The 23,805-nt window shown below is 41.6% G+C and overlaps 2 protein-coding genes across 4 annotated transcripts; one reads left to right on the top strand and one right to left on the bottom strand.

Annotated features, from left to right (window-relative positions):
* The first annotated feature begins 516 nt into the window (after positions 1–516).
* On the top strand, positions 517–9,779 carry lats1 (large tumor suppressor kinase 1). Of its 2 annotated transcripts, none has more exons than XM_017412024.2 (8): positions 517–731; positions 1,316–1,783; positions 2,263–2,377; positions 3,203–4,653; positions 5,909–6,491; positions 7,366–7,548; positions 7,734–7,840; positions 7,922–9,779. In XM_017412024.2, exons 2-8 carry the CDS (start codon positions 1,430–1,432, stop codon positions 8,402–8,404), a joined length of 3,276 nt encoding a protein of 1,091 aa, XP_017267513.1. In that variant the 5' UTR covers positions 517–731; positions 1,316–1,429; the 3' UTR covers positions 8,405–9,779. The 2 variants fall into 2 exon arrangements, with proteins under 2 accessions (XP_017267513.1, XP_017267512.1); XM_017412023.2 differs by having other exon boundaries at positions 1,313–1,783.
* Positions 9,780–11,731: 1,952 nt separating this feature from the next.
* On the bottom strand, positions 11,732–23,619 carry rab10 (RAB10, member RAS oncogene family). 2 transcript variants are annotated; one of them, XM_025004992.2, is made up of 6 exons: positions 18,927–19,130; positions 17,841–17,901; positions 15,646–15,784; positions 14,053–14,142; positions 13,686–13,787; positions 11,732–12,233 (listed from the first exon to the last, which is right to left on the bottom strand). In XM_025004992.2, the coding sequence occupies exons 1-6, from the start codon at positions 19,033–19,035 to the stop codon at positions 12,147–12,149; spliced, it is 588 nt and encodes a 195-aa protein (XP_024860760.1). In that variant the 5' UTR covers positions 19,036–19,130; the 3' UTR covers positions 11,732–12,146. The 2 variants fall into 2 exon arrangements, with proteins under 2 accessions (XP_024860760.1, XP_017267521.1); XM_017412032.3 differs by lacking the exon at positions 18,927–19,130 and adding an exon at positions 23,267–23,619 and having other exon boundaries at positions 11,803–12,233.
* Positions 23,620–23,805: the final 186 nt, after the last annotated feature.

Genomic DNA, 23,805 nt, shown 5'->3' with positions numbered 1-23,805 from the left:
TTGTTAAAATCAATTTTTCAAACGCCCGTCCCAAGATGAGACCTAGTCTGTCTGTCTGTGGGCAGTTTCTTGTTGGACCTCTAAATCAATTACCCTTTAGCATAGAAATGTCAAACTACACAGCTGGACACCTCACTGGTCGGGATGATCTCTATTGATTTCAAAATCAAGCGATCAAAGTCACAGGTGAACCCTATGGGAAAACCTTGTCTTTTCTCCAACTAAACACATGAGCTCAGGGTTGTTGTGTGAGCGAATTCATGTTGTAGATTTTGATTACTCCTTTTATTCTTAAATACATGGAGTCCATATTCTAATGTTATAATTTTAGGATATTTTCTTAACTAGATTGGTAAAATCAATACCCTTAAGTAGATGCATTAAAATATTTTCTTTCTAGAGTCTTATTACAATTCAAATATGTATTTGTGTTTTGTGACAAATAAAAAAATAATAATGTTTTTGTAGAAATTCCGTTACCGGAATCTTATTTTGAAAATCCCGCGCCCTGTTTGTGTGCGGTTAGCTTTGAGCCTAGCTTGTACTTGTCATTCAGATATCCCAAGAATCCAACGCGACTGAGAAACCAGCTAGCGCGGCACAACAAGGACGGCTGAAGCCAAAAGGAACAGTGCAGAGGAAGGTCAAACAAACCTCTTCTGTTGGTCCAAATAGGAAATAATAATTTAAAACAACAAAAGAGTGGAGAGAAGCGGCAGCCACGGACAGCGGTAAGTTGTCTAGCTGAGCTAACTGCTACCAGTTGTGTTCCGAGCTAGCATGCTAATTTCCAACCTGTTGTTGAATCGCAGCAAATGGATGCCTTTAACACAGACACAGGCCGCTCAGGTGATGCTGTGCTGTTGGACTGAACGCATCATCAGCCGATGGTTGTTTTTTTTATTAACGGAATGATTAAAAAAATAAATAAAATAAAATTGTCACAGCTACAGCTAGCGTCGAATGTGAACGTATCTGACGCTGGAGAATTTACGTAGAAAGTAGCGCTAAGTTAGCGTACAGTGCTAACAAAGCTAAGGGGTCTTGGTTTTTTAAATAATACCACTTTTTTTAAGTCATCTATATCATTATGGGTGATATATATGAAATGTTTCTTAAGAATCAAATCAAATAAAACGTTTTTGAGTCACTTGTGACTCTCATGTGACTAAAAAAATCTGTTCCTTTTGGTAAATAGTCTGTGTTAATTACTCCTCACGTTCTCATTTTGCCCAACCTGTTTGGTAACATTATTGCATGCCCTTCTGGATGACTCTCTATCTTACAAACATTTGGTATCTAATATTTCCAGCAGCAGCATGGAGATGTGAGGTCAGACGTCACAGAGATCCCTGCTACCCTGGACTGGACTGGACCGGACCGGTGACAGCGTCTTCATCCCTTTCATTGTCATCATACATGCTCGTACATGAAGAGAGGGGAGAAACCCGAAGGATACAGACAGATGAGACCCAAAACGTTCCCCGCCAGCAACTACGGCGGCAACAGCCAGCAAATGCTGCAGGAGATACGGAACAGCCTGCGCAACCTGTCCAAACCCTCCGACCCGCCTAAAGCGGATGCTGGAGGTCAGGGGAAAATGATGCCCGATGACACGAAGCAACAGGGGCGCACCAGCAACCAAAAACACCCCTACCACAAGGCACTGCAGCAGATCCGCAAGTCTCTGGTGCCTTTCGAGGTGAACAACGAGTCGAACATTTCTGGTCCAGACATTAACAAACAGACATGTCTCGAACCACCGTACGCTGGCTTTGAGGAGGTAAGATAATATATGTATTTGTTTGCCCTCCTAAATACATTTTTTTCATGAAGAATTGTGACAGGTTCTCATTCTGTTCATGCCTTTGTAATTGAGGGTAATCACCTGGTGCACTTTGTTTAGAGGGGAATTATTTGGAAAATGTGAGGCATGCAATGCGATATAACAAGCTCGTACAGTTCACAATACAAAAGAAGTTTCCCATCCGACTGTTGCCTTTGGTTTGCGTGAGTGCATGATTTCAGGTATGTAGCTGCGCGGCATGCAGTGCAGGTTTGTTCAACCCTGAAAACAAAAAAAACTGTTTGGAGAAGAAAATAAAATCTGAATTGCTTCAGTAGGGTTGTATTTTTTTAACCAAAATCAATATTCTTTTAAATATCTCCGCTATGTATGTTCACACAACAGAAAGTTGCCACACCATAGATTTCTTAAGTAACCGCCTTGCAAAATAAACCTTTTTTCTTTTACCTCTTAAGCCGAGTGGCGGTCGGCGTGGCGCCCCGGACCACATGGTAAAGGTGAATTACCAGGAATCCATGAGGGAGCAGATGGTTGCTGCTAACACAAACTCTTCAGGCCTGAAAGCTCCAGGTACCTCGAACAGCCCACTGGGATCAGTGTTGGTTTTCTTTTTTTTCTTTTGATCCAGACACGTATTGTTTGCAGGATTTGGGACAGCTGCTTAAAAGAAATGACAATACGAGCCTAACAAAGAGTCTGAGTCACTGCACCACAAAAAAGGGAGTTTAACTGAGACGTTTTATTGATATTGATATTAAAATGATAAGACAACAAGTGATGCACCTGTTATGAATCAGCTACTGTTTCAAATGTTACACAAATATAGAAAATATATCAAAAGGATCTAATGAATAGCTAAAACAAGTTAATAACTGGCACAAGTCTCTTGATTCTAAGTGCAAATGTGTTATTTTGTCGTTTTCACTAAAACAATGTTCTGCTTGTGATGGAAAGTCTCATTAAGGGTATTAAAGCACACTTTTCTGTATTTTGTTGGGTAGCTTTAATGTAAAACATGTAAACTGAACCAAATTATGGGTTTTATTCAGGAGTAGTGTGCTGTGACTTGGTTGCAGTACGTCGCACAACGTAGCCAAAATCTGCCCAAACAAAAAGCTGTGGTAAAAGTTATGGAGCTCGTTGGGATTTTGGTGAAACTTAATATAAAATCCATCCGTCATTAAACCTCTGCAGCTCAGGCCTTCACACCAGGAACATCATTCAAAGTTTAAACAGGTCACAGAAAGTTGGATTATATATGTATATATACTGCTTTATAAGATAAACATCAAAGGTGCTTCATGCCAAAATAACTTAAGACACAAGATTAAAAAAAAATCACCAACTAATGAATGCTTCCTCTCTTGATCCTGACTGCTGTGTGTGTGTTTGTAGGATCTTCTCATATGCAGCAGGCTGTGCTGAGGAGGCCCAGCTGGAAGGGCTCCAAGGAGTCTCTGGCCCCCCGACTCGGCCCTCTGATGGCAGAAGGAATGATGTACCGCTCAGACAGCCCCGGACCACCCCCCATCTACCCACAGGGCCACCCCAACAGCCAGAGAGTAAACCCTCCGATGCCTCCTCAGATGCGCAGTGTCACGCCCCCCCCGAACCGCAGCGCCATGGCCCCTGCCACATCCTGGGACAACCCATCGACCAAGCGCTACTCTGGAAATATGGATTTCCTTGCGGCACCACGCATTTCTCCAGTGCCTCAGGGAGCTCGGCCTGAGGGGTATCCAAATCCACCCCCGCAGAACCAGCGTGGAATCAGCTCCGGGCCTGTAGGCCACCAGCCCATCATAATGCAAAATTCTGGTGGGAATAAATTTACGTTCCCCTCCACCTGGACTCAGAACGGCTCTCCTCAGCAGGACTACATGCAGGGGGGCAGTAGACAGCCCCCTCCCCCTTACCCTGTCAACCAGAGCAGCCGGCACAGTCCCACTGAGCAGCAGGCAGGAGGACCTGCGTCCTCCCCTTCTTATCTGAACGGTGGCAACATCCCTCAGTCCATGTTGGTTTCTAACCGGAACAGCCACAACCTCGATATGTACAACTTGGCTCCGTCCTGGTCCCAGAATCCCCTGGCCTCCAACCAGTCCCAGTCTTCATCTGGTAACAGCAGCAACCAGGACCTGTCCCCATCGTGGCAGCACAACATGCCGGTGCGCTCCAACTCTTTCAACAACCACCAGCTGAATGGCAGAGCCGCGCACCCAGCCAGCTCCCAGCCGTCTGCCACCACCGTCACAGCCATCACACAGGCTCCCATCCTGCAGCCGGTGAAAAGCATGCGTGTCCAGAAACCTGAACTACACACTGCTGTCGCTCCTACACACCCTCCGTGGATGCAGCCGGTGACAGCGTCTCCAGCTGCGCCCGCCTACCCAGAATCCACGCCTCCAGTCGCTCAGATCGCCGCCGAGGCGCCCAGCTATCAAGGGCCCCCTCCGCCCTACCCTAAACACCTTCTCCAGCAGCAGGCTGGCCCCTGCCTCCCGGCGTACGAAGCCGCAGCCACCAGTAAGCACGGCACGTGCAGAGAGGAGGCTGCTGAGGAGGAAAACGGCAACGGCGGTGACGTCTCCAGAGAGAAAGCATCAGAAAGCCCTGAAACCACGGCAGCCGCAGCAGCAGAGAAGGAGAGGAAACAGATCACAACGTCGCCCGTTCCTGTTCGCCGTAACAAGAAAGACGAGGAGCGGAGAGGGGAGTCTGGGAGAGTCAATTTGTACTCCCCCCAGGCCTTCAAGTTCTTCATGGAGCAGCACGTAGAGAACATCCTGAAGAACCATCAGCAGAGGATTCGGAGGAGGAAGCAGCTGGAGTGTGAGATGCAGAGGGTGAGAATCAGTCAAAGAACTTCACCGTTTCTCGTTTTCTTCCACGTTTTGCTATTTTCTGACCTTTTTAGTGTCTTGTCTTTTTTACCCTGGTATATCTCTGATCTCTTTTATGGTCTTTTATTTTTTTCTGAGCTGTTCTTTCTCTGTCTTTCTCCCATTGCTGTCACTAACAGCTGACCTAAAAGGTAAAAAAGTATCTCTGCTGTCCAGTGACACAAACACACAAGTTATTCAAGTAAGGCGTTAAGTGTTGAGTATTTGTACTTTTACTGCGTCGAATGAAAGCACGCTGACCAAAATGCATGCCACTCTATCTCACTGACTGCTACACTTTGGGATAAAATGGTTATTAACTTTAAAGAAGATGTATTTTTTTGCTGTGGTTTCTTTAATTTTCATCATTGCTTTCATTATTTTTCTCTTTGTGCTCAAATGTCTGACCTACGGTGGAGTATAAGGGGTCTGCAGGAGGAGGAAAACTGAGGACTTTTTAAATCAAAGTGTAAATATTATTTTACTGACAGAAAAAAGTGGCAGTGTTGAGGGGAAAAGACTTGAACTCAGCTGTATTTGATTAGTTATTACGCTGCTATTATTCTGAAGGGAATGGTTGCACTTTTACTAGGTTAACTACAAAATAGCATGCCATTAGGTTAAAGCAGTCCGAGGTGCGGTTTCTTACTCCCGCTACTGCAGAACTCACAGAACCTGTTTCAGTCCTTCACAGTAAAAGTCTCAAAGACATACACGGCGTGCTGACCTAAACAGAACTGTCTCTGAACATCTGAAGTTTATGTAAATAACTTATTGTTCTTCAGTAAACAGATACTGCAGCCTTGACCACCAAAATTCTGAGTATTAAGAAGTTAATACTCAAGTTTAACTATTTCACTCTTATTGTGAAGGATGGACGTAAGTCCTGTGAGTTCCTGTGCAGCAAGAACAGAGGAATAAACCAAAACTAAGATACTCCAGAAAAAGTGCACAGAAACAGTAATAATACCAAATAAAACGAATCAGGAGCAGCAGGGTTCACTTCCTCTGGACTTTCTTCCATCATTTTTCTGTCAATATTTACTCTTTAATCTCAAAACTTTAAAAAGAAAATAATAAATCCTTCATTTTTTTCTTCTTCTGCGCGGTCCTAGTACTCCGTCGTACTAATCTAAGAACCTGGAAGTGCACGGTTTTTGTTTGTTTGGGGTTTTTTTATGTCTTGTTGGTAACTTTTGGTTCTGGTTGCTGCTTTAAGGTGGGTTTGTCCTCTGAGGCCCAGGAGCAGATGCGCATGATGCTCTGCCAGAAGGAGTCCAACTACATCCGTCTGAAGCGTGCCAAGATGGAGAAGTCCATGTTCAAACGGATCAAAACCCTCGGCATCGGCGCCTTTGGCGAGGTGTGCTTAGCGAGAAAAGAGGACACGGGGTCACTGTACGCCATGAAGACGCTTCGCAAGAAGGACGTGCTGCTGAGAAACCAGGTGGCTCACGTGAAGGCGGAGAGGGACATCCTGGCTGAGGCAGACAACGAGTGGGTGGTGCGCCTTTACTACTCCTTCCAGGATAAGGACAACTTGTATTTCGTCATGGAGTACATTCCTGGGGGGGACATGATGAGCCTCCTCATCCGGCTCGGCATCTTTAAGGAAGAGCTGGCCCAGTTCTACATCGCGGAGCTCACCTGCGCCGTGGAGAGCGTCCACAGGATGGGCTTCATCCACAGAGACATCAAACCTGACAACATCCTGATCGATCGAGACGGACACATAAAGCTGACCGACTTCGGCCTCTGCACCGGTTTCCGCTGGACCCACGACTCCAAGTACTACCAGAGCGGTGGGTGTTGAGGTGGATTATCTGTCAACGTGTCCAACAGTTAAAACTCAGCCTAAAGGGTTTGTGTTGCTCTAGCAAAGGTCCAGAATATATCGATTTAAATTCCCTTTTAGTGACAGCCATGTTAGTTTCACTCTCTGTGTCGTGTTTTCAGGCCTGCAGCTCCGCAGAGAGAAACTGCTGCAAATGTTAGAAAAGTCCTTCTGCCTGAAATAAATTACCGTAAAATCCTAACCAATAAAAAGCACTTAAAACAAATTAGGGTAAAAGCTAAATAAATGACTGTAAATGCAATGAAAGTTATGAAAGTTATGATAACTTAAAACAAATTACAGTAAATGTTAGATACACTGGACCACCTACAATCAGCGCTGCAGTTTATTAAAATGAATAAATTTCTGTAAGTACGAGTTATAAACTTATAATAAAAACTCGTAGCTGATGGAGAATCGCAGCAAAGTTAATGCTGCCTTTTGCAAAACAAATAATGTCGACATAATTTACTATATTTGAGTCAGAAACAGAAAATGTAAACACAGTGAGCAGCTAGATCACTTGGCCTCTGAAGAAACTCTAACCTTAGCTCAGAGGATAATGGATATGTTTACGTATTTTTTAATATAAATGTTTAAATCGAGGTAAGATTCGGGTCACGCTGAGTTTCAAAGTAAAAGCGTTCAGTTGTTGCCTCAAGGACTTAAAATCTAAAAACAATCAGTCCTCCTTCCTTTGTTCATATATATATGCCTCAGAGACTCGCTGTTGTTCCTTAAAATGAGTATAAAGTTGTTTGTGTCCGCCACCGCCGCCGCTGATGGCTGTAAGGAGCTGACTTCATCGGTGGCGTTACTAACGAAGTGTCACGCTCCTGCAGGGGACCACGTGAGGCAGGACAGCATGGACTTCAGTAAGGAGTGGGAGGATCAGGCCAACTGCCGCTGCTCGGAGCGTCTGAAGCCCCTGGAGCGGAGGAAGGCCCGGCAGCACCAGCGCTGCCTGGCCCACTCGCTGGTGGGAACGCCCAACTACATCGCACCAGAAGTGCTGCTCAGAACAGGTGCGGAGGAGATAAACGCGCTCCGTTTGTGGTTTTCCCTGTTTTGCACACGTGCATCAGATGATTTCCCCTCTTTTGAAAGTTATTTGCATTAAGCTCTTTATCTTCAAAGTTTATGAGCGATAATAAAGTCCCTCCTCTGTGAAGTTGGGTCCAGATGTAAAGTTTTTTTTTCTCGGCTGCAGGATACACCCAGCTCTGTGATTGGTGGAGCGTTGGTGTCATCCTGTATGAGATGGTTGTTGGACAGCCTCCCTTCCTGGCCAACACCCCCCTGGAGACGCAGCTGAAGGTAGGAGGCGCCTGCCGTGAAAAGTTGCACACGCAGAGCTCACGGTTTCCTTAATTTGGGTCTGATGTTGTTTCAAACCAGGTGATCAACTGGAAGAGCACGCTGCACATCCCCCCACAGGCCAAGCTCAGCCCCGAGGCGTCGGATCTGATTGTCAAACTGTGCCGCGGCCCCGAGGATCGCCTCGGTAAGAACGAGGACGAAATCAAAGCCCACCCTTTCTTCAGAAGCATCGACTTCTCCAGCGACCTGCGGCAGCAGGCGGCGCCGTACGTCCCCACCATCGCTCACTCCACGGACACCTCCAACTTCGACCCCGTGGACCCGGACAAACTGAGGAGCAGCGACGGCGAGGGCAACCACAACGACACGCTGAACGGTTGGTTCCGCAACGGGAAGCACCCCGAGCACGCCTTCTACGAGTTCACCTTCCGGCGCTTCTTCGACGACAACGGCCACCCGTACAGCTGCCCCAAACCCATCGACTACGAGAGCTACAGCGAGGACGAGGAGGAGAGCGAGGAGCTGGAGGCGAAACCGGGCCAAGACCTGGTCTACGTGTAGCTGGGCTGCCTGTGCATACGTTCATAAAGAGGGGGTTCGTACGAAGGGTGGGGGGGTTTGCAACAATGAAGCCTTTTGAACCTTAAACATAGGAGAGTATATTTGTAGGAGCACTCAGAACGCTGCAGCACAAGTTTAAAAAAAAGGGAGCAGGCTCTTCAAAAAGGTCTAAACATGAAACTGACCCGGCTGCAGCTGGTTTACTTCAACAGCATCATTAAAACGTGGATCCAAACACCAAAGGAAAGCTTCGTTTTAAAGCTTAAATCTCCAATATTTTCTTCTTGATGTAAAAACCAAGTTGATCAGATCCAGCTGCAGTAAAATAAAACACTAAGTTCAACTCAGTCGCTGCTGAAACACGAGTTTGAACAGATCTAAAAGCGCTGGTTTTTCCCGCCTTCATGAGTCTGCTTCCTTTTTATTCTTATTTAATTTTTTTTGTTTGTTTTACCCTGCCGGTCTCGGAGGTGCGGTGTATGACGCGTGCTGCCTGAACGTCTCCAAAAATAAGAAAAACACAATCAGACAACTTATGGCAGACCCCCCTCCCTCTGCAGAGCGTTAATTTATTGAAATGAACCGGTGACACTAGTGTAGACACTGCTTTAGTCTTCGAATTATTGTCGGATTTGAATTTATTTGTAAAAATTAAACAAAATAATTTATATTTTTGTGTTTTGCGATGGGGATTTAGATGATTTCACAGGGATAAATGGCTCTAATTGTTCGTTGCTGTGCCTTCTTAATTGACTTTTTTCACCAAATGTAAGGGTTAATAATCAGACGAGTAGCAGTAGTTGATTGTACTACAGTAGGTTTTTATTTTTCTAATTTATGCCTAAAATGTATTTATAAATTAAGTTGTACACAGTGGATGTAAATATTTTCTCTACCTTGTTTTCTTTTCCTCGTCGGCGCCCGCTGCTCCTTCCTGTTATTAAGTGCTTTTATTTTTAACACTAAATTCACAAAAACTCTGATTTAAAGTTGATCGTTGCACCTAATTTCTCTGCTCATTGCTCAACCAAAGCACTACGAGGGTTTTAGAGTAACATTTACCACGGCGGGCGGTAAGTATTTTTACTTCATCGACCTGTAACATTCGGCTCGACCTGTAACATTAGACTCCTAACTTTCGTTTTCGTGCCTCCGTTTAAAAAAAAAAAAAAAACTCTTCCTCACATATTATTCTGTATTTTTCTGTGTAGGAAAGATCTCTGAATGTAGTTCTTACGGATTTTAAAGGCGACCGCTGACGTTCTGCACTGGTTTTTGTGTTTTTAAATTGTGAGAGAAATTTTATTTTTCTGTACGTCATTGCTCCGAGAGGTTTGGGGAAGAGGGTGATAAATAAAGAATGATGAGAACTAAACTGGTTCTGCTCTCCCTAGACTTTTATTTCAAAGGTTTCATTTAAAAAATACTAAAACAAAACCCTCGTTATCAAACAGGTTTTCCATCTTGGTGCAATAAATACTCCAAGATATTAAACGTGCCATTGTTACATTTAAATATAAAGAATACAAACTTTGAAACGATGGCACAAGTTACTTTTATAAATTTAAATATTTTATGTAATTTACATAAAATCAAATACTTTTTAAACTAGTTGGAGCTCATTCAGTCACAGTTAGTTTCCAAACACAAAGCATCACGAGTATTAATTTAAAGGTTAAAACTCTAATTCCTTCTCTAAGGTAACATTTACAAATTAACTCTTAATATTTAATATAATCACCGGTTTGCTTCAGATGTTTAATTTAACCAGAGTAAGACTTTGCAGACTTTAAATTCTGTGAAATAAATCAGTTTTTAAAATTAAAGCACATTAAAGGGGCTCAGTTTTAGATGTTTCCTACAAGCTGCCGTCACCAGGGGGTGCCAGAGGACACCTTTAATCCCTGCAGTTTCCACCACAGAAGAAAAAAAACAAGATCTTTTAAATTATAATTAAAATACAATCTGAAAATTATGACTTTGCATCAAAATGATAAGAGATATGTCATAAATATGAGATCATTTTATATTTCTGAGGCTATAATTATAATAAAAATCTCATTTAACCTTTGATTTATGATAATTATGAGATATTAAAACATTATGAGATCCTGCTGAGACATTTTCATTTTCAGATGCTGAGTCATAAATTAGAGAGATTTTTGGAGATGCTGAGTCATGATTTTCAGTCATTTCGTAATCATAATTTAGAGGATCTTTGTTTTTCTTCAGTGGTCAAACTGCTTCCATACCTTCATTAAACAATTAAATTATCTACATTTATATTAAAACTTAATGCTTAAACATTCATCACATGAGGAGATAACTGTGCCCCAGTAAGTCTGCGGTTAAAGATTTGTTTTGGGGGTTTTTTTGTGAGCGTTTTATTTCAAATTGACCGATTAGATCAGCGGTGTCCAATCCTGGTCCTGCAGGTTTCAGGTGTTTCTCTGCTTTAACACACCTGATCTGAATGACTGAGTGATTAACAGGCTTCTGCAGAACATGAAGACCAGATGAAGAGCAGGGAAACATGTAAAACCTGCAGGACAGCAGCCCTCCAGGACCAGGACTGGATGAATAAAATACGACAGAAAGGACCATGTGAATAGAACCGAAGATTTCTGCACAAAAAAAAAAACTTTAACGAGTCAGTTTGCGTCCATCACAGGGTTCTTTGTGTCGTTCCCGTGTCAAGCAGCGTCAGAACCGTTAGATTTACGACCTCCGGACACGATTGAGGACAAACAAGTTAACTTAAACAAGCTTATTTTTAATGGATCTGCAAAACTGTTTGAATTTCCAAAGAGAACTCGTGTACCTCCCGCCCACAGTTACCCAGTGGCAAACGTTACACAAAGTTACAGAAACGTTTCCAACCCAAAGAAATCTGCATGCAGGGAAAAAAAAAAAAAACCTCAAAAATACAAAATAAAATACAAATAAAACATCAATAAACAGGACATACTGTATAATGCCGTTCTCTTGGCTGAAGAAAAAGAAATTCAAACGCGTTAGCTTCAGTTCTGCTTCTTCGTTAGGAGCCCGAACCGACTGAATATTAAAGTGTAATTTCATTGGGTAGATGTGGCTCCGCCCACCACACAGGCCCCACCCCTGTCTTCCATATAAGGCACAGGACAAAATAAACCCCCACATACAAAAGGAGCTAGCCACGCCTCTGTCACCTGGTAACAAAGTGGGAATGAACAGACACGGTTAGACGACAGAAAGCTCACCAAGTGTACAAAATGGTAATCCTATATTTAGCTTTTTTATTTGTTATTTTTTCCTCTTTACTTGGATTTCCTCTGACTGACAGTGAGAGCCGTGGGTGGGTGTTTGGAGGCGTCCAACCAAGTGAGCTCAGGCAAAAGAAATAAAAATATGAGCTTGTCTTTTCACACTTTTTTTTTGTTTTTGTTTTGTTTGTTTGTTTGTTTTTTTGTCTTAACCTTTAAAACAAATGACAAGAAACGTGACTGGATTTCTCTTTTTATCAGAAATAAAAAATGATGATCAGATGCAGAAGAGAATGGTGTGGTGAAGGAGGTGGAAGAGGAGGGGTTAGACGAGTGAAGCAGTTTATTGTTTTATTCTGATAAAGAGACAGAGTGTCAGTGTGAGAGAAAACTCATGAGACAGGTTAGAGGGCGAGACAGTTAGCAGTTTAAGTGTGTGTACGCGTGTGTATGTGTGTGTGTGTGTGTGTGCGTTAGTGTGCGTGAATCTGAGTTGTTGTTCAGCTGCAGCACTTGCTCTTCCAGCCCGTGACTCCGCCTCCGCTGCTGATGTCGACGTTTTCACTGTTGGGCTCTTTTACAGGCGTCTGGTGCAAAAAAACAAACAAACAAACAATTTCTGCTGAAATCTGACATTAAAACAACAACAAACCTTTACATTGTCGCACCTCAATTTCCATTTTAAAATTCCTTATTTTTCTGAACTCGAACGATTAAAGATTTCAGCTCATTTTTCACAGTTTGAACAGTTTTTGTGAACGACACGGCCTGAAGTCTTTACATGTTTTCCTAATAAAGTTTGTTTCTTAACCACAGATTATTTTGTTATCGTGGACCAACGGCTGCCGTTTAGAAGAAAAAGGAAAGTTCTTACATGTTTCAGTGTCTGATCTGATATAAAAAAAAAACATCTTTTTAATCTTAAATATTTACAAAAACCATCGGAGCTGTTTGGGATTAACTTCAGGTTTTTAATCTTAGAAAAATATAAAAAGATATCCAGACCTGAAAAACACTAAACACATATTTTTTTATTTTTCCAGACTGTTTATTGGTTGTTTTTTGGACACTTTAGGACAAATAAAAAGGAACTCCTGACTCGGCTACAAGCAGCTCGTTGTTTTATGAAACTATTTGAGTGAAAATGCTTCTTTTTATTTATCCTCTCATTTATGGTCTTTTCTTTGGGACAGATCATTTAAAACCTTAACTTTTACCTCTTGGTGTAAATTATACCTGTGCTGCTCAGAGAGTTTAACATTTTGTGAAGAATTTCTTTTAGTTTTTACGACTTTTCTCCAATCGGAACTGATAAAATCTACAGTTTTCACTTCTTTATTTTAAAAAACAACAAAGAAATCTGTGTTTTGGGTCGTTAACGGTCTGTGTCAGTCAGTCGGCCATCTTGCTGGTTTTAAACGAGGTAAAACAGAACTATTGAAGGAATGAAGGAATGCCTATCGCCCGCCACCCTGAAAGCTAAAGTTTTAAACAAAGGTTTTGCTCGATTGTGTCGACTTTAAGCAAAAAGCAAACCAACAATCAGCCCGACGTCTCTTCATCTGAAGGTGTTCCACATCCAATAATTACTTTAAAGGTTTTAATTTAGTTCACTGGACGTTTTACACAACAGGAACTTGGATCTGAAGAATAAAAAACGTTTCAGGTGTTTTAATGCTGGGTTGAACTGGAGCTGAAGGTTCGACTGCATGATTCTTGTTATGACCCTCAGAGAGCAAAGTTCAGCAGGATTTACAGCCCGTCTGCAATAAAAGTCTTCACTGGACAACACTTTATTAATTCTTGGTGTCTTTTTTTCACCTGACAGGCAGCTTTTAGTGAGTTTAAACTTTGACTTTATAGTTTTACTGAATAAAATGTAATCATTTTTGTTTGGTTTGAGCTCTCTATGTTCTTCTACGTAGCATTAAATTATCATTTTTAAACAAATATTATAGTGATCCTGTTGAGTGGGTTAAAATATCAGAATATATTAGAAATGTAAACAGAAAACTCTGCTTGATGTCGGATAAACAAACCTTTCTGAGGATGTCTTCTGCTAACGTGAGGAAAGCCTTCTCGATGTTGATGTTGGCCTTAGCGCTCGTCTCATAAAACCTAATGCCGTGCTCCCTCGCGATCTGCGGACAGGAAACAAACCGAGTCAGAACCCGTGGACGCGGCGCGAGGAGGGCCAGATCCAAAAATAAAAGCTGCTGATCTTCAGCGCAGGACAGAGATCATGTATCAGATGTGGGTCGGACTCGGAGCGCTCACAGCAGGTCTGCTTTGGTGACATGACACAAAAACTAAAATTCATGTTTTCACTCGAATCACCAACAGGAAGTGGAGGAAAAACGGCGACAACTTCTTTGAGTGGTTTTAAAACGGACCGACCCATCTCACCTGCTCTCCCTTGGCTTTTGGTACCACCCTCTTGTCCTCCATGTCGCACTTGTTGCCTAGCAGCATTCGCTCCACGTCCTCATTCGCGTGCTGAAAATGCGACAGGGAAACCGTTAGACGGCATCGTCACACGAGCATCGTTCACTTCTCAGGTTTCACCTCATTTAGAAATCAGCAAAATCTAACAAAAGATGTTATAAAAACAATATTAATCCTTTTAAATAAAACGTATTTGTAGTTGTAGTTGTAATAATTAAAGAGCTAACATTCCTCTGAGGAATGCATATCGCCCGCCAGAGTTTTAACAGTGATCTGTTAGGGATGGCTTTAAGACCGTAACACACCAAATATCTGGAAAACTGATTCAGTTAGAGCCATTCCTGAGCTGGTTACGGTGCAGCGGCCATCTTAAATCAGGTTTCATCCAAAGGTTCAAAGATCTACATCCAATAATTACATCCTGAAAGTCTCACTAAAATCCACCCATCTGTTCATGAGATATTTTGCTAACAGATAGGCAAACACTTACATTATCACCCGTTGCTGTAAGTCAGAACGAGTAAAACAACAAATATGTTTATTTTAGACATTTATGGACACATTTGTTTTCATTGACAAAAGATTTCTTTTAAAAAAACAAATAAATGACTCAATGAAAAGCTTAATTTATCCACGAGTCATTTCAGTTTTATCAATCTGTGAAAGCTGATAATAATAAAACATGGATGAAGTCGTCAAAACAACGAGATCAACTGATTCTAACTAAATAAAAACTAACAATCTCAGCGTCTGTGGAGTCAAAAACAAACTTTCAGAGGCAAAGGTGCTACGAAACAACCGTCTCAGCAGGAAATTCATTGTGTTTCTTTTCCTCTTCAACAGGGAGGGAGAGAAAAACTCCAGCCCGTTAAACCTGATTTATTACACTTTTATTCTTATTATCCCACAGCTTCGCAGCGTTTTGTTTTACAGAACATCACGAGCACAGAAGATGTGAAACAGATCATATCCAGCTTCACTAACGCCGTGTCTTTATTCTGAAAACGATGCTTAAAGCTCGGTCTGATTACAGAATTATAGCTTCCAGAGATAAAGTAAAACAAGGAGCACGAACTGCTTACAGGGACCAAGAGAAGAGGAGAAGATGAAGCTAAAAAGACTTATCCTGAGAAAATAATGTATATTAGGCTACATTCCTTTTAAGACCAGTTAAAGCTCTCATTAACGTTAGCTACGTGGTTTTTATCTGATTTAACCAAATCTGATTGGTTAAAATATTATTAATAATAAAGTGTTTGCTTGAAAGCCTATTCGTTTATTTTGTTTTTCAGTTCTTTAGGAGGATAAAACTTCTAGTCCTCCGCGCCTCTTCAAGCCGTCAGACACTTTCAGGGCTGAACTTCAGCTACGAGTGACGTTCAAGATTATAAAGTTTAAGGCAAGTCTGAGCCAGATTCACGCAGACATCCAGGACTCCGTTAATCTGACTTCTTCTTCCTCCCGTTGGCTGCAATCCTGAGGTAATTATCACCCATTTTTACAGCTAGAAAAATGAAAAACGAAGAACGTAGAAGAAAAACGCCACGCCCTCACCTCATCGATGTTGCGCAGCCATTTGCTGATGTTTTCGAAGCTCTTGGCGTTAGTGATGTCGTAGACCAGCATGATGCCCATCGCCCCTCTGTAGTAGGAGGTGGTGATGGTGTGGAATCGTTCCTGGCCCGCCGTGTCCCTGCAAACAAAACACGGCTGTATTTACACGCAGTCTCCTCTTCCTGCTGAAACAATAACTCGGACACTCAAACTGACCGAACTCTACGATTCTCTGAACAGATTCTTCATTTTTTCTTCCCTCTGAGCAAAGACTGACGGCGTGAACACACGATTCTGTGAACTTTACTGCAGGGAAATCCACCTGCTTGTTCAAACACCGCAAACTTCTTACTCCAACGAACAAAACCCGGTTTTGTACAATAAATACATAAATCTGCTGTTTGGGGCGGCTGTGGCTCAGTGGTTAGAGAGTCGGAGGTTTGACTCCACCGGTATGATGTGATCTAAAAGCACCGATTAGACTCGACAGAGTGATTTATAGAGATGGAGCAGAGTGTATGAATGTGTGAGGGTGGGTAAATGAGGCCACAGATTGTTGTAAAGAGCTTTAAGTTGACTAGAAAGGCCCTACATAAGTACAGTCCATCTATAATTACCGGTCTCTGTATTTTGTACCAACTGTTTGCTCATCCTAACTCAGGGGTGTCCAACCCTGGTCCTCAGGTCCACCATCCTGCAGGTTTTCCTTGTTTCTCTGCTCCAACACCTGATTCAGTGGTTAAATCACCTCTTCTTGTTCTGCAGAAGCCTGTTAATCACCCATTGATTTAAATCAGGTGATTTAAACCAGGATTGGCCACCCAGATTTATTTTGATGAAAACCGGGTCGTAGCTGTAACTACGGCAGGAAACGAGCCACAAAATGTTTAAATATTTTGTTTATTTATCATGGAAAAATACTTCAGGTAGCATCTCGCTTGGCCGTGACTCGACTGCAAATAAATAAACAGATTCTGAGCGTTTGCATCCAAGCAACCAGCACACTGGTGTTTTGAGCGGCCATTTTGTGAAAACCTGTGCGCACGCCTCGCGAGACTTTATTCTACGCCGCGCACGTCATTTTGTCGCCGACTTCCAGTTCGAAACGGGGTTTGGGTCTCTTTAACACGCACTAATCCTGAGCTGTGGCTCTTTTTCTGCGAATCAACTGAGACTGACAAACTAAACACTAACGAAGGATAATAAGTCAGGGCTCAGAAGTTAAGTTAACGTTTGAAAAAGTCTGCTCAGATGTAGAAGTTAAACCCGGGAAAAGGTTTAAATCCTCAGTCCTGCTGAGTCAAAGAGAGGAGAAGCTTCATTTACACCATTAATTATTTTCTTACAGCTTTTCTCTGAGCTATAAGAAGCAGCTAATGTGTGAAATGTTGCTCAAACCTGAACCCATGATGACCACAGACGTAATGTTTAGGTTTAATATAACCAGATTCTATTAAATGCACTCATTGTGAAATTCACTGACAACTAGATTAAAGTGAATAGTTATTGGCAGTCACACATTGACTAACCAGGAATAAAAGAAAATGATAAACGACATTTGGAGATTTTTCTCATTGATCTTAAATCGAGCGCTGCGTTAGTTTAAAATTAAAAAGCAGGCGGTCGTTTCTAAGATCGAGTTCACACATCGGACACGACAACAATGGGAAAAATGTTTTTGTCTGGTGGGTGTCGACATGCAGGTATCGGTTTTCTAGATGATAGATGGAGATTAACGCTGAATGAATGAACCGTAACAAAAATACTTCAGCAGCTGAGTTTCACTGTGTGTGTTCAAAAAATATACCTTTGTAAGCAAAACTATCCGACACTTCTGTAAAGTCACTGCGGGTTTAAAAAAAAAAAAAGAGAAACTTGCCCATTTCCTTTTATTTTCTCGATGCAATAGTTTCAAACAGTGACTTTCTTCAGACAGTGATTATAAATCCTGTGGTGGTTTATATGCAGGTAAATGTTCCAGTAATGACATGTTTGTGTTTGATAAGTCATTTCCAGCTGGGTGAAACCAGGATGATAACCCTGCAGCAGACCTCCTGATGGGCCTCGTCACCGTTTCCTGCTCTCACATACTTCGGTCCATCAGGGACAGATGGACAGATGTTTTACGACGATACAAAACCGAGGACGCCGCACCGAATTCTCAAAATGCTGTGCGTTTTCAAACACAAACTTACCATATCTGTAGTTTGATCTTCTTTCCTTGTAATTCCACCGTTTTAATCTTGAAGTCTATTCCTGTAAGAAAAAAACAAACAAACATACATATTATCAGACATTATTTATACTAAATAAATAAAAAGTAACGTTCCCTGAAGGCACGACCCAAAGGAGAAGACCTACAGAGTTAAAGGCTGTTGTGTCAAAGGTCGGACAGACTGAGAGATATTTAAGTAAAAAAAAAAAAAAAGGGAAATGACAGACAGGTTTCCATCAAAGACAACAATAATAACCTCTTCCTGTTTCTGCAGAGTCATGTTCAGGCTCTGAGCCAACAACCAGTTTACCGACTAAACAACTGGCTCCAAACAAAACAGACTTTTTTAGAAACCGCAAATAAGTTATTTTAAAGGCACTTAAGAGAGAAATAACAGTGTAATTAAAGTTGAAGAGTTTATTAATCAAAAAAGCGACTCCTATGAGTTTTTCCCCCTTCAGCTTTTATCATTTTAAAACTAACACTTAACGTTTCACCTCAGGACTCGTGAAACTGACGGCAGTCTCTATACTCCATTATTAGCCTCAGATATGCTGAAAGTTATTCGCAGTTTCTGAGAAAACATGTCAGAAGCAAGTTTTCAAAAGTATGAAAGCAGAAAATGTCAAAGCAGAATAAATTATTGGGGTTTTTTCTTTAATTCACAACAGCTTGAAGAGTTGTCATTATGTGGCTGAAGGCCTACGGAGGGGCCCGGTTCAAGATGGTGATTCATTGTTTTCTGACTTTTGGCCAAGAAGTTTTCCTGTTTAAAGACTTTAGCTGTCAGCTCTGCTTTGGTCAAAAAAAAAAAAAAAAAAAAAGTCCAAGAAACGGCAGTGTTTGTCGTCGGGGTGGGGCCATAAAATAATGAAGGAACCAGCTGCCAAAAAAATAAATAAAAAAAAATGACTCACCAAATATTATGGCCACCCCAGGGAGAGGAGGAGGAGGAGGAGGGAAAAACATTGTTGGACAGAAAGAAGTAAAACCGAAACAAAGAGATTGAGAGAGCAGACAACAAATTAAGAAAACTGCGTTTTCCTCATAAAAGATCCAGATTTACCCTGTGAGGAGCACTTGGAAGCTCTTATAGGTCCCTTTTTGATGGAAAGCCGACATATTTCACCAAAAACAAACAAAACCCTTCGGCAGAAAACTCGTGGCCGGTCCATTCCTTCCACAAATACGAACGCTGCTGCAGCCGTTTGCCAGTTTCCATAAAAGTAAAATGTTCTTTTTGAACACGTCACCGAGCGTTAGGCAATGTCCACCACCTCCGAGAGGGATGGAGGAAGAGCTGCGAGGAGGGATAAACGGGGGGGGGTCCCAGCGGAGGTATTTTGAGAAGCAGCTGTCTCTGAAATGGTTCGATTCAAAAGATAAAAACACATTCCTGCTTCAAGTCCTGGGAGTTAAAAGACATTTCAATTATTCTCACAGCCATTCTGGTAAAAACTGCTTTATAATTACAACCGTTTGAGATTGCAACACACAAGCTGCTTTTAAAAATAGGACGGTGACCGAAATTAAAAAAGGTTGACCTTTACGCTCAAGATACTTCACTAGTGTGTAAAAATATATATATCACTTGTGTTTAACCTTAGCTCATGCAAACTGTTTTTTACTTATTTTTATCATGTTGTTGTAGTGTCTGCACCTTATTGCTTACAACTTTTATTGCCTTAATTTTATCTTGCAACAGAGATTTTTAACATCAGTCAGCATTTATTTTAGATTTGTGCCGCAGTAATACTTTAATAATATACTTCTCAGACTGGTTTGGAGTACTCAGCAAACATTTTTTTGGAACAAAAACACAAAAAAATCTTTATAGCTCACTTTAAATATTCATCATGATCACAATAAAGTCACCTAAAATCCAGACCAGCTCTCATGTTGAAGATATATTCTATATTTTTCAAATCATAGATGAGACAAACAGGAGATTGAAACTATTTTAAAACTTTCCTGCAGTTTTCTCTTTAGTGGAACTACAGAAAAAAATCTTTTTCTTGGTTTTGTCATTTCAAACATCTCTCTTTGTCCACAAACCGAGTCGAGAACATAAAAACTAAACTTACTAAAAGGTTTCTGTCAAAGCATCGGTGTCTTGTTATGTGTGTCAAAAACAATAGTTGCACTTAAATTTCTTAGTAACAGCGTGAACGAGTGGTTTTCTTGTTTCTGCTTTGAACAGGGACTTTATAATAGAATGGAGCAGACATTTAAACCTACATCTCTCCTGAAACTGCAGAGTTAGTCTTACGAAAACGCATCTTTCTTCAACGCAAGAATAACTTGATTTCTTTCATGAGAAGCAAAGTTAAAGATGTTGGAAAAAGAAACACCTTTGGTGGATTACAGGACAACAACAGTCGTTGTTTGACAGCTCTAGGGATATTTTTATTGGACCTACACTCCCTGAACATTTTGGGAAGCGTTGATGCAACGTTGGAGAACAAAAGTTACTCCCCTCTATGAGCGACGGGAATTACAGCAGCCTGCGAATGCTCCGTTGATTGCAGAGTCGCAGAGAGTTGAAGATCCCGGCTCATTTTTCCACCGTTTTCAATAAAAACTTCCACCTGAGACAGCTGTGATGGCCCGACCGTCTCCCTCCTCACGCTGCACTGATGATCGGGAAGATATGCAGGCGTAACCTTCACAGTTTGCTGCTGGAAGGTGAGCAGAATATTTAAAACAACTGCAGCGCGTTTCCAGTTCTCCCACGTCAGCGCAAACCAAGCTGAGCTGAGATGAGCCCGTTACTCCTAACGGTTTATTTGTTGGGCGATTTGAGCAGGTCTGAAATCTGCCAATAAACGGCGAAAACATTCCGATAATCTTATTTTTGCTTCTTGAATTTAAAACGAGTCAAAACATGACCCAGGTGCAGCCTTACTGTCTCCACAATCATTGTGAAACAGAATTCTATACATTATAGAATATACATACCACCGGAAGCTATCTTGCTAAGTGTAAACACTTCAGTATATTTCCACGGATCTCTTAAATGACACCAGAAAACCTGTTGTCAGGCACTAACTCACTGCTCATCACGTCAGGGAAAGCCCCCCCCCACGCCTTCGAAGGAGCAAAGGTTACTTTTGGTTTTTATCCGCGACGACGCACCTCGTCTTTAAAATGATCTGTGGTGGGTTTTACTCAACTCTGTCCAGCTTGAAACTCATTTTCAGAAATGAACTCCGAGTGCGATAAAGCCCAAACAGCAGTGCAAGTCAAAGCAAAGCTAAATCGTAAAAATAAATAAATAAATAAACAGGAGTCTACATGTAGCAGCGAGCTCTGTAACAGAACAGCTGTTCACCAGAGAAGTTACCAAATGGCTGAACTTGAAGCAAATCTTAAGTGCGAGGATCAGAGATGTAACATCAGAAAACTGCAAACACTAAACTTTATGTAGTCCAGAAAACAAAACAAAAAAAAACAGCTAACGTTTCATTATTACTCAGCGCTGACGTTGAGCAGCAGGTGTAAATGGAGCCCTCACTTGGGCCGGGATGAGATCTGACATAGTTTAATGCTTGACTCATGTGAGCGTGATTCTTAGACGCATGCGCAAAAACGCCAGAAAGAAAAAGGTTGATGATGCCACCATGCTGGACTGTTTAGAGTTCTCAATCTGAGGAAGAATTGGTGCCACTTCGCTTATTTCTCTGCATTAAGACTGGATGAGCAAAGAAAGATGAATTAATTATTTCGGGGTCATGTTTTAAAGGAGTTGAGCTGAATTCAATTTACTACATTACTATAATACTTGTGCAAATTATTACCAATAACTTTTAAATAGGTACTCATTGCAAACTATTAAATACAAAAAGGTTATCCTGAACTGTATAAAACGGTGCATTTAGACAGTTTACTCCAGTCGTTGTACCAAATTTACTAAAAGCAATTATCAACGTAAACAAAGAACTCAGCTAAATTCGCTGAAAACCACGTTGAAGCTCGAATCACACAACTGACCTACATTGGGACGGCTGTAGAGTCTGTAGGCAAACAAATCTGGAGACTCAGGAAAGCGTAGAACAGAGAAGACAACTTTTAGGTGGAAAAACTGGGGGTCAAGCAGGGCGGTGAAGAGCTACAAAGATAGAGCTTTTTGCAAAACTTCTCCTAGATCTTTAAGTTTAACGTTTGAGTCACTCTGGATCTTCACGTAGGTAAACAAATGCACATGGTAGTTGGCACCTGGTCGCACATTTTACTTCATTTACGGACACTTTAACTATCGACGCGAGAAAAATATCCACAAATTAATTAATTTATGCTTCGGCTACATTCAGATCTGACTCTGCTTGGTTCACAGAGAGCTTAATGGTCCTGATTTCACCGATCAAACAAATTAGTCATCTTGCTTAATGTTGTGACAACAACTACAAGGCACTGCTGACAAAGTGCCTGTTTTTGGTTAATGTCACCCCTTTTGTAGCCAAAATATTCCCTCGCAACTGACTTTACCTCCTTACGTATTTTGCTCTCGTTGTACTGGGTCTAGATGTCACCTACTAAATCTTTTGGGTTAGCAATTACAAATCTAAACTGTTACGAGCTTTGAAACAAGATATGCTGTATCAAAACAATTTCTTAACTGTGCTAAAGCATGCTTAATGTAAACTAAACTCTTTCAGAATGAAATAAAACAAATAGCACAACTAACTTTGAATGTATGCCAACCTGATTTGTTTTCTGTTGCTTTAAGAAGTTTTACTTTAATACACAACTACCATAAACTTTACAAAAACACAAGATCACCTGACTAACAAACTTAGCTTCTCTGAAACTAATGAGCAGAGAAGCTTTATTGGCCACAGTACAAATACTGAACTATAACAAGATTTACTTAAAATACAGTTTGTTCATAATCCTCCTGAACTTGTTGTTAAACTTGTAATCACTTTCAGAGGCTTTGCTTGTGTTCCATATAAGTTTAAAGACACATACACACATTTAACACAAATAAGGTTTCATTTTCATTAGGTAAACAAGGCATACTTTTATACCAATTGCTACATGTTAGCATCGCGGCCCTGCAGTGCTAACAGTTTGTTAGCCACCGACATGACAGCAGCGCCTTAACTTACTTCTAATGTCAAGATAGGGTTTGATTATCGATATGGTAACTTAATAAGGAATAGGCAACTAAAGGGTTATTTAAGCTGGACAAATAGCTTTCAGTTAGCCTGTCCAGGCCTGGAGAGACGCATGCTAGCAGCTAGCTAGCTAGCTAAATATGTCTTGCCGACCATTTCCAGCTGCACGGTGGGGTCGGACGGCTCTCCCCGGCTGTCTAACCTCTCCCGACACCGGCCTGGCACTGTCAAAAAACACCTGTAGCGACAAAAAAAACGCAGATGTGCTTGTGCCCACTGGTCGCCTTACCTATGGTAGAGATGAAGGTTGTGTTGAAGGCGTCGTCAGAGAAGCGGAACAGCACACAGGTCTTCCCCACACCCGAGTCCCCGATCAGGAGCAGCTTGAACAGCAAGTCGTACGTCTTTTTCGCCATTGAAACACCAGTATGTGTTCACCCAAATACAAAAAATTGTAAAAAATAATAATAAAAAAACAAACCCGACAACCTAAGCACGCCTACGTGAAGTCTAAAGCCAGCGCCTTGGCCACTCTGACCAGCCTTGCTCCAAGTCCTGAACAGTTAACACAATCTGGGATTTGTTGATACCGCCCAAATAACGTCCCCGTGTCCGAGAGGATCCGACTGCTTCCTTCCCCCTTACAGCATGGGGAAAAAGCAAAAAAAAAAAAAAAAAAAAAAAAAAAAAATTGAATCTCTTCCGTGTGATTCCTCTTTTCCACTCTTTCTTTTCTTCCACACACACACATACATACACCAGTCGGGACAAAATGGCTCCCCTCTCTCTCTCTCTCTGTCTGTCTCTACTCGGACTCGGTCTTTCTTC

The sequence above is a fragment of the Kryptolebias marmoratus genome, linkage group LG19, assembly GCF_001649575.2.
Source record: "Kryptolebias marmoratus isolate JLee-2015 linkage group LG19, ASM164957v2, whole genome shotgun sequence".
NCBI classification, from domain to species: Eukaryota; Metazoa; Chordata; class Actinopteri; order Cyprinodontiformes; family Rivulidae; genus Kryptolebias; species Kryptolebias marmoratus.
The sequence above is the reverse complement of the archived record's forward strand: the minus strand, read 5'-3'. Positions and strand labels throughout refer to the sequence as shown.

Coding starts and splice junctions, on each gene's coding strand:
- rab10 (XM_017412032.3), bottom strand. CDS start 23,393: ATGGCGAAAAAGACGTACGACTTGCTGTTCAAGCTGCTCCTGATCGGG. Junction 14,143..15,645: donor GGCTGCGCAACATCGATGAG/GTGAGGGCGTGG, acceptor TCGCATTTTCAG/CACGCGAATGAGGACGTGGA. Junction 13,788..14,052: donor CAAAAGCCAAGGGAGAGCAG/GTGAGATGGGTC, acceptor TCCTGTCCGCAG/ATCGCGAGGGAGCACGGCAT.
- lats1 (XM_017412024.2), top strand. CDS start 1,430: ATGAAGAGAGGGGAGAAACCCGAAGGATACAGACAGATGAGACCCAAA. Junction 2,378..3,202: donor TTCAGGCCTGAAAGCTCCAG/GTACCTCGAACA, acceptor GTGTGTTTGTAG/GATCTTCTCATATGCAGCAG. Junction 7,549..7,733: donor AGAAGTGCTGCTCAGAACAG/GTGCGGAGGAGA, acceptor TCTCGGCTGCAG/GATACACCCAGCTCTGTGAT.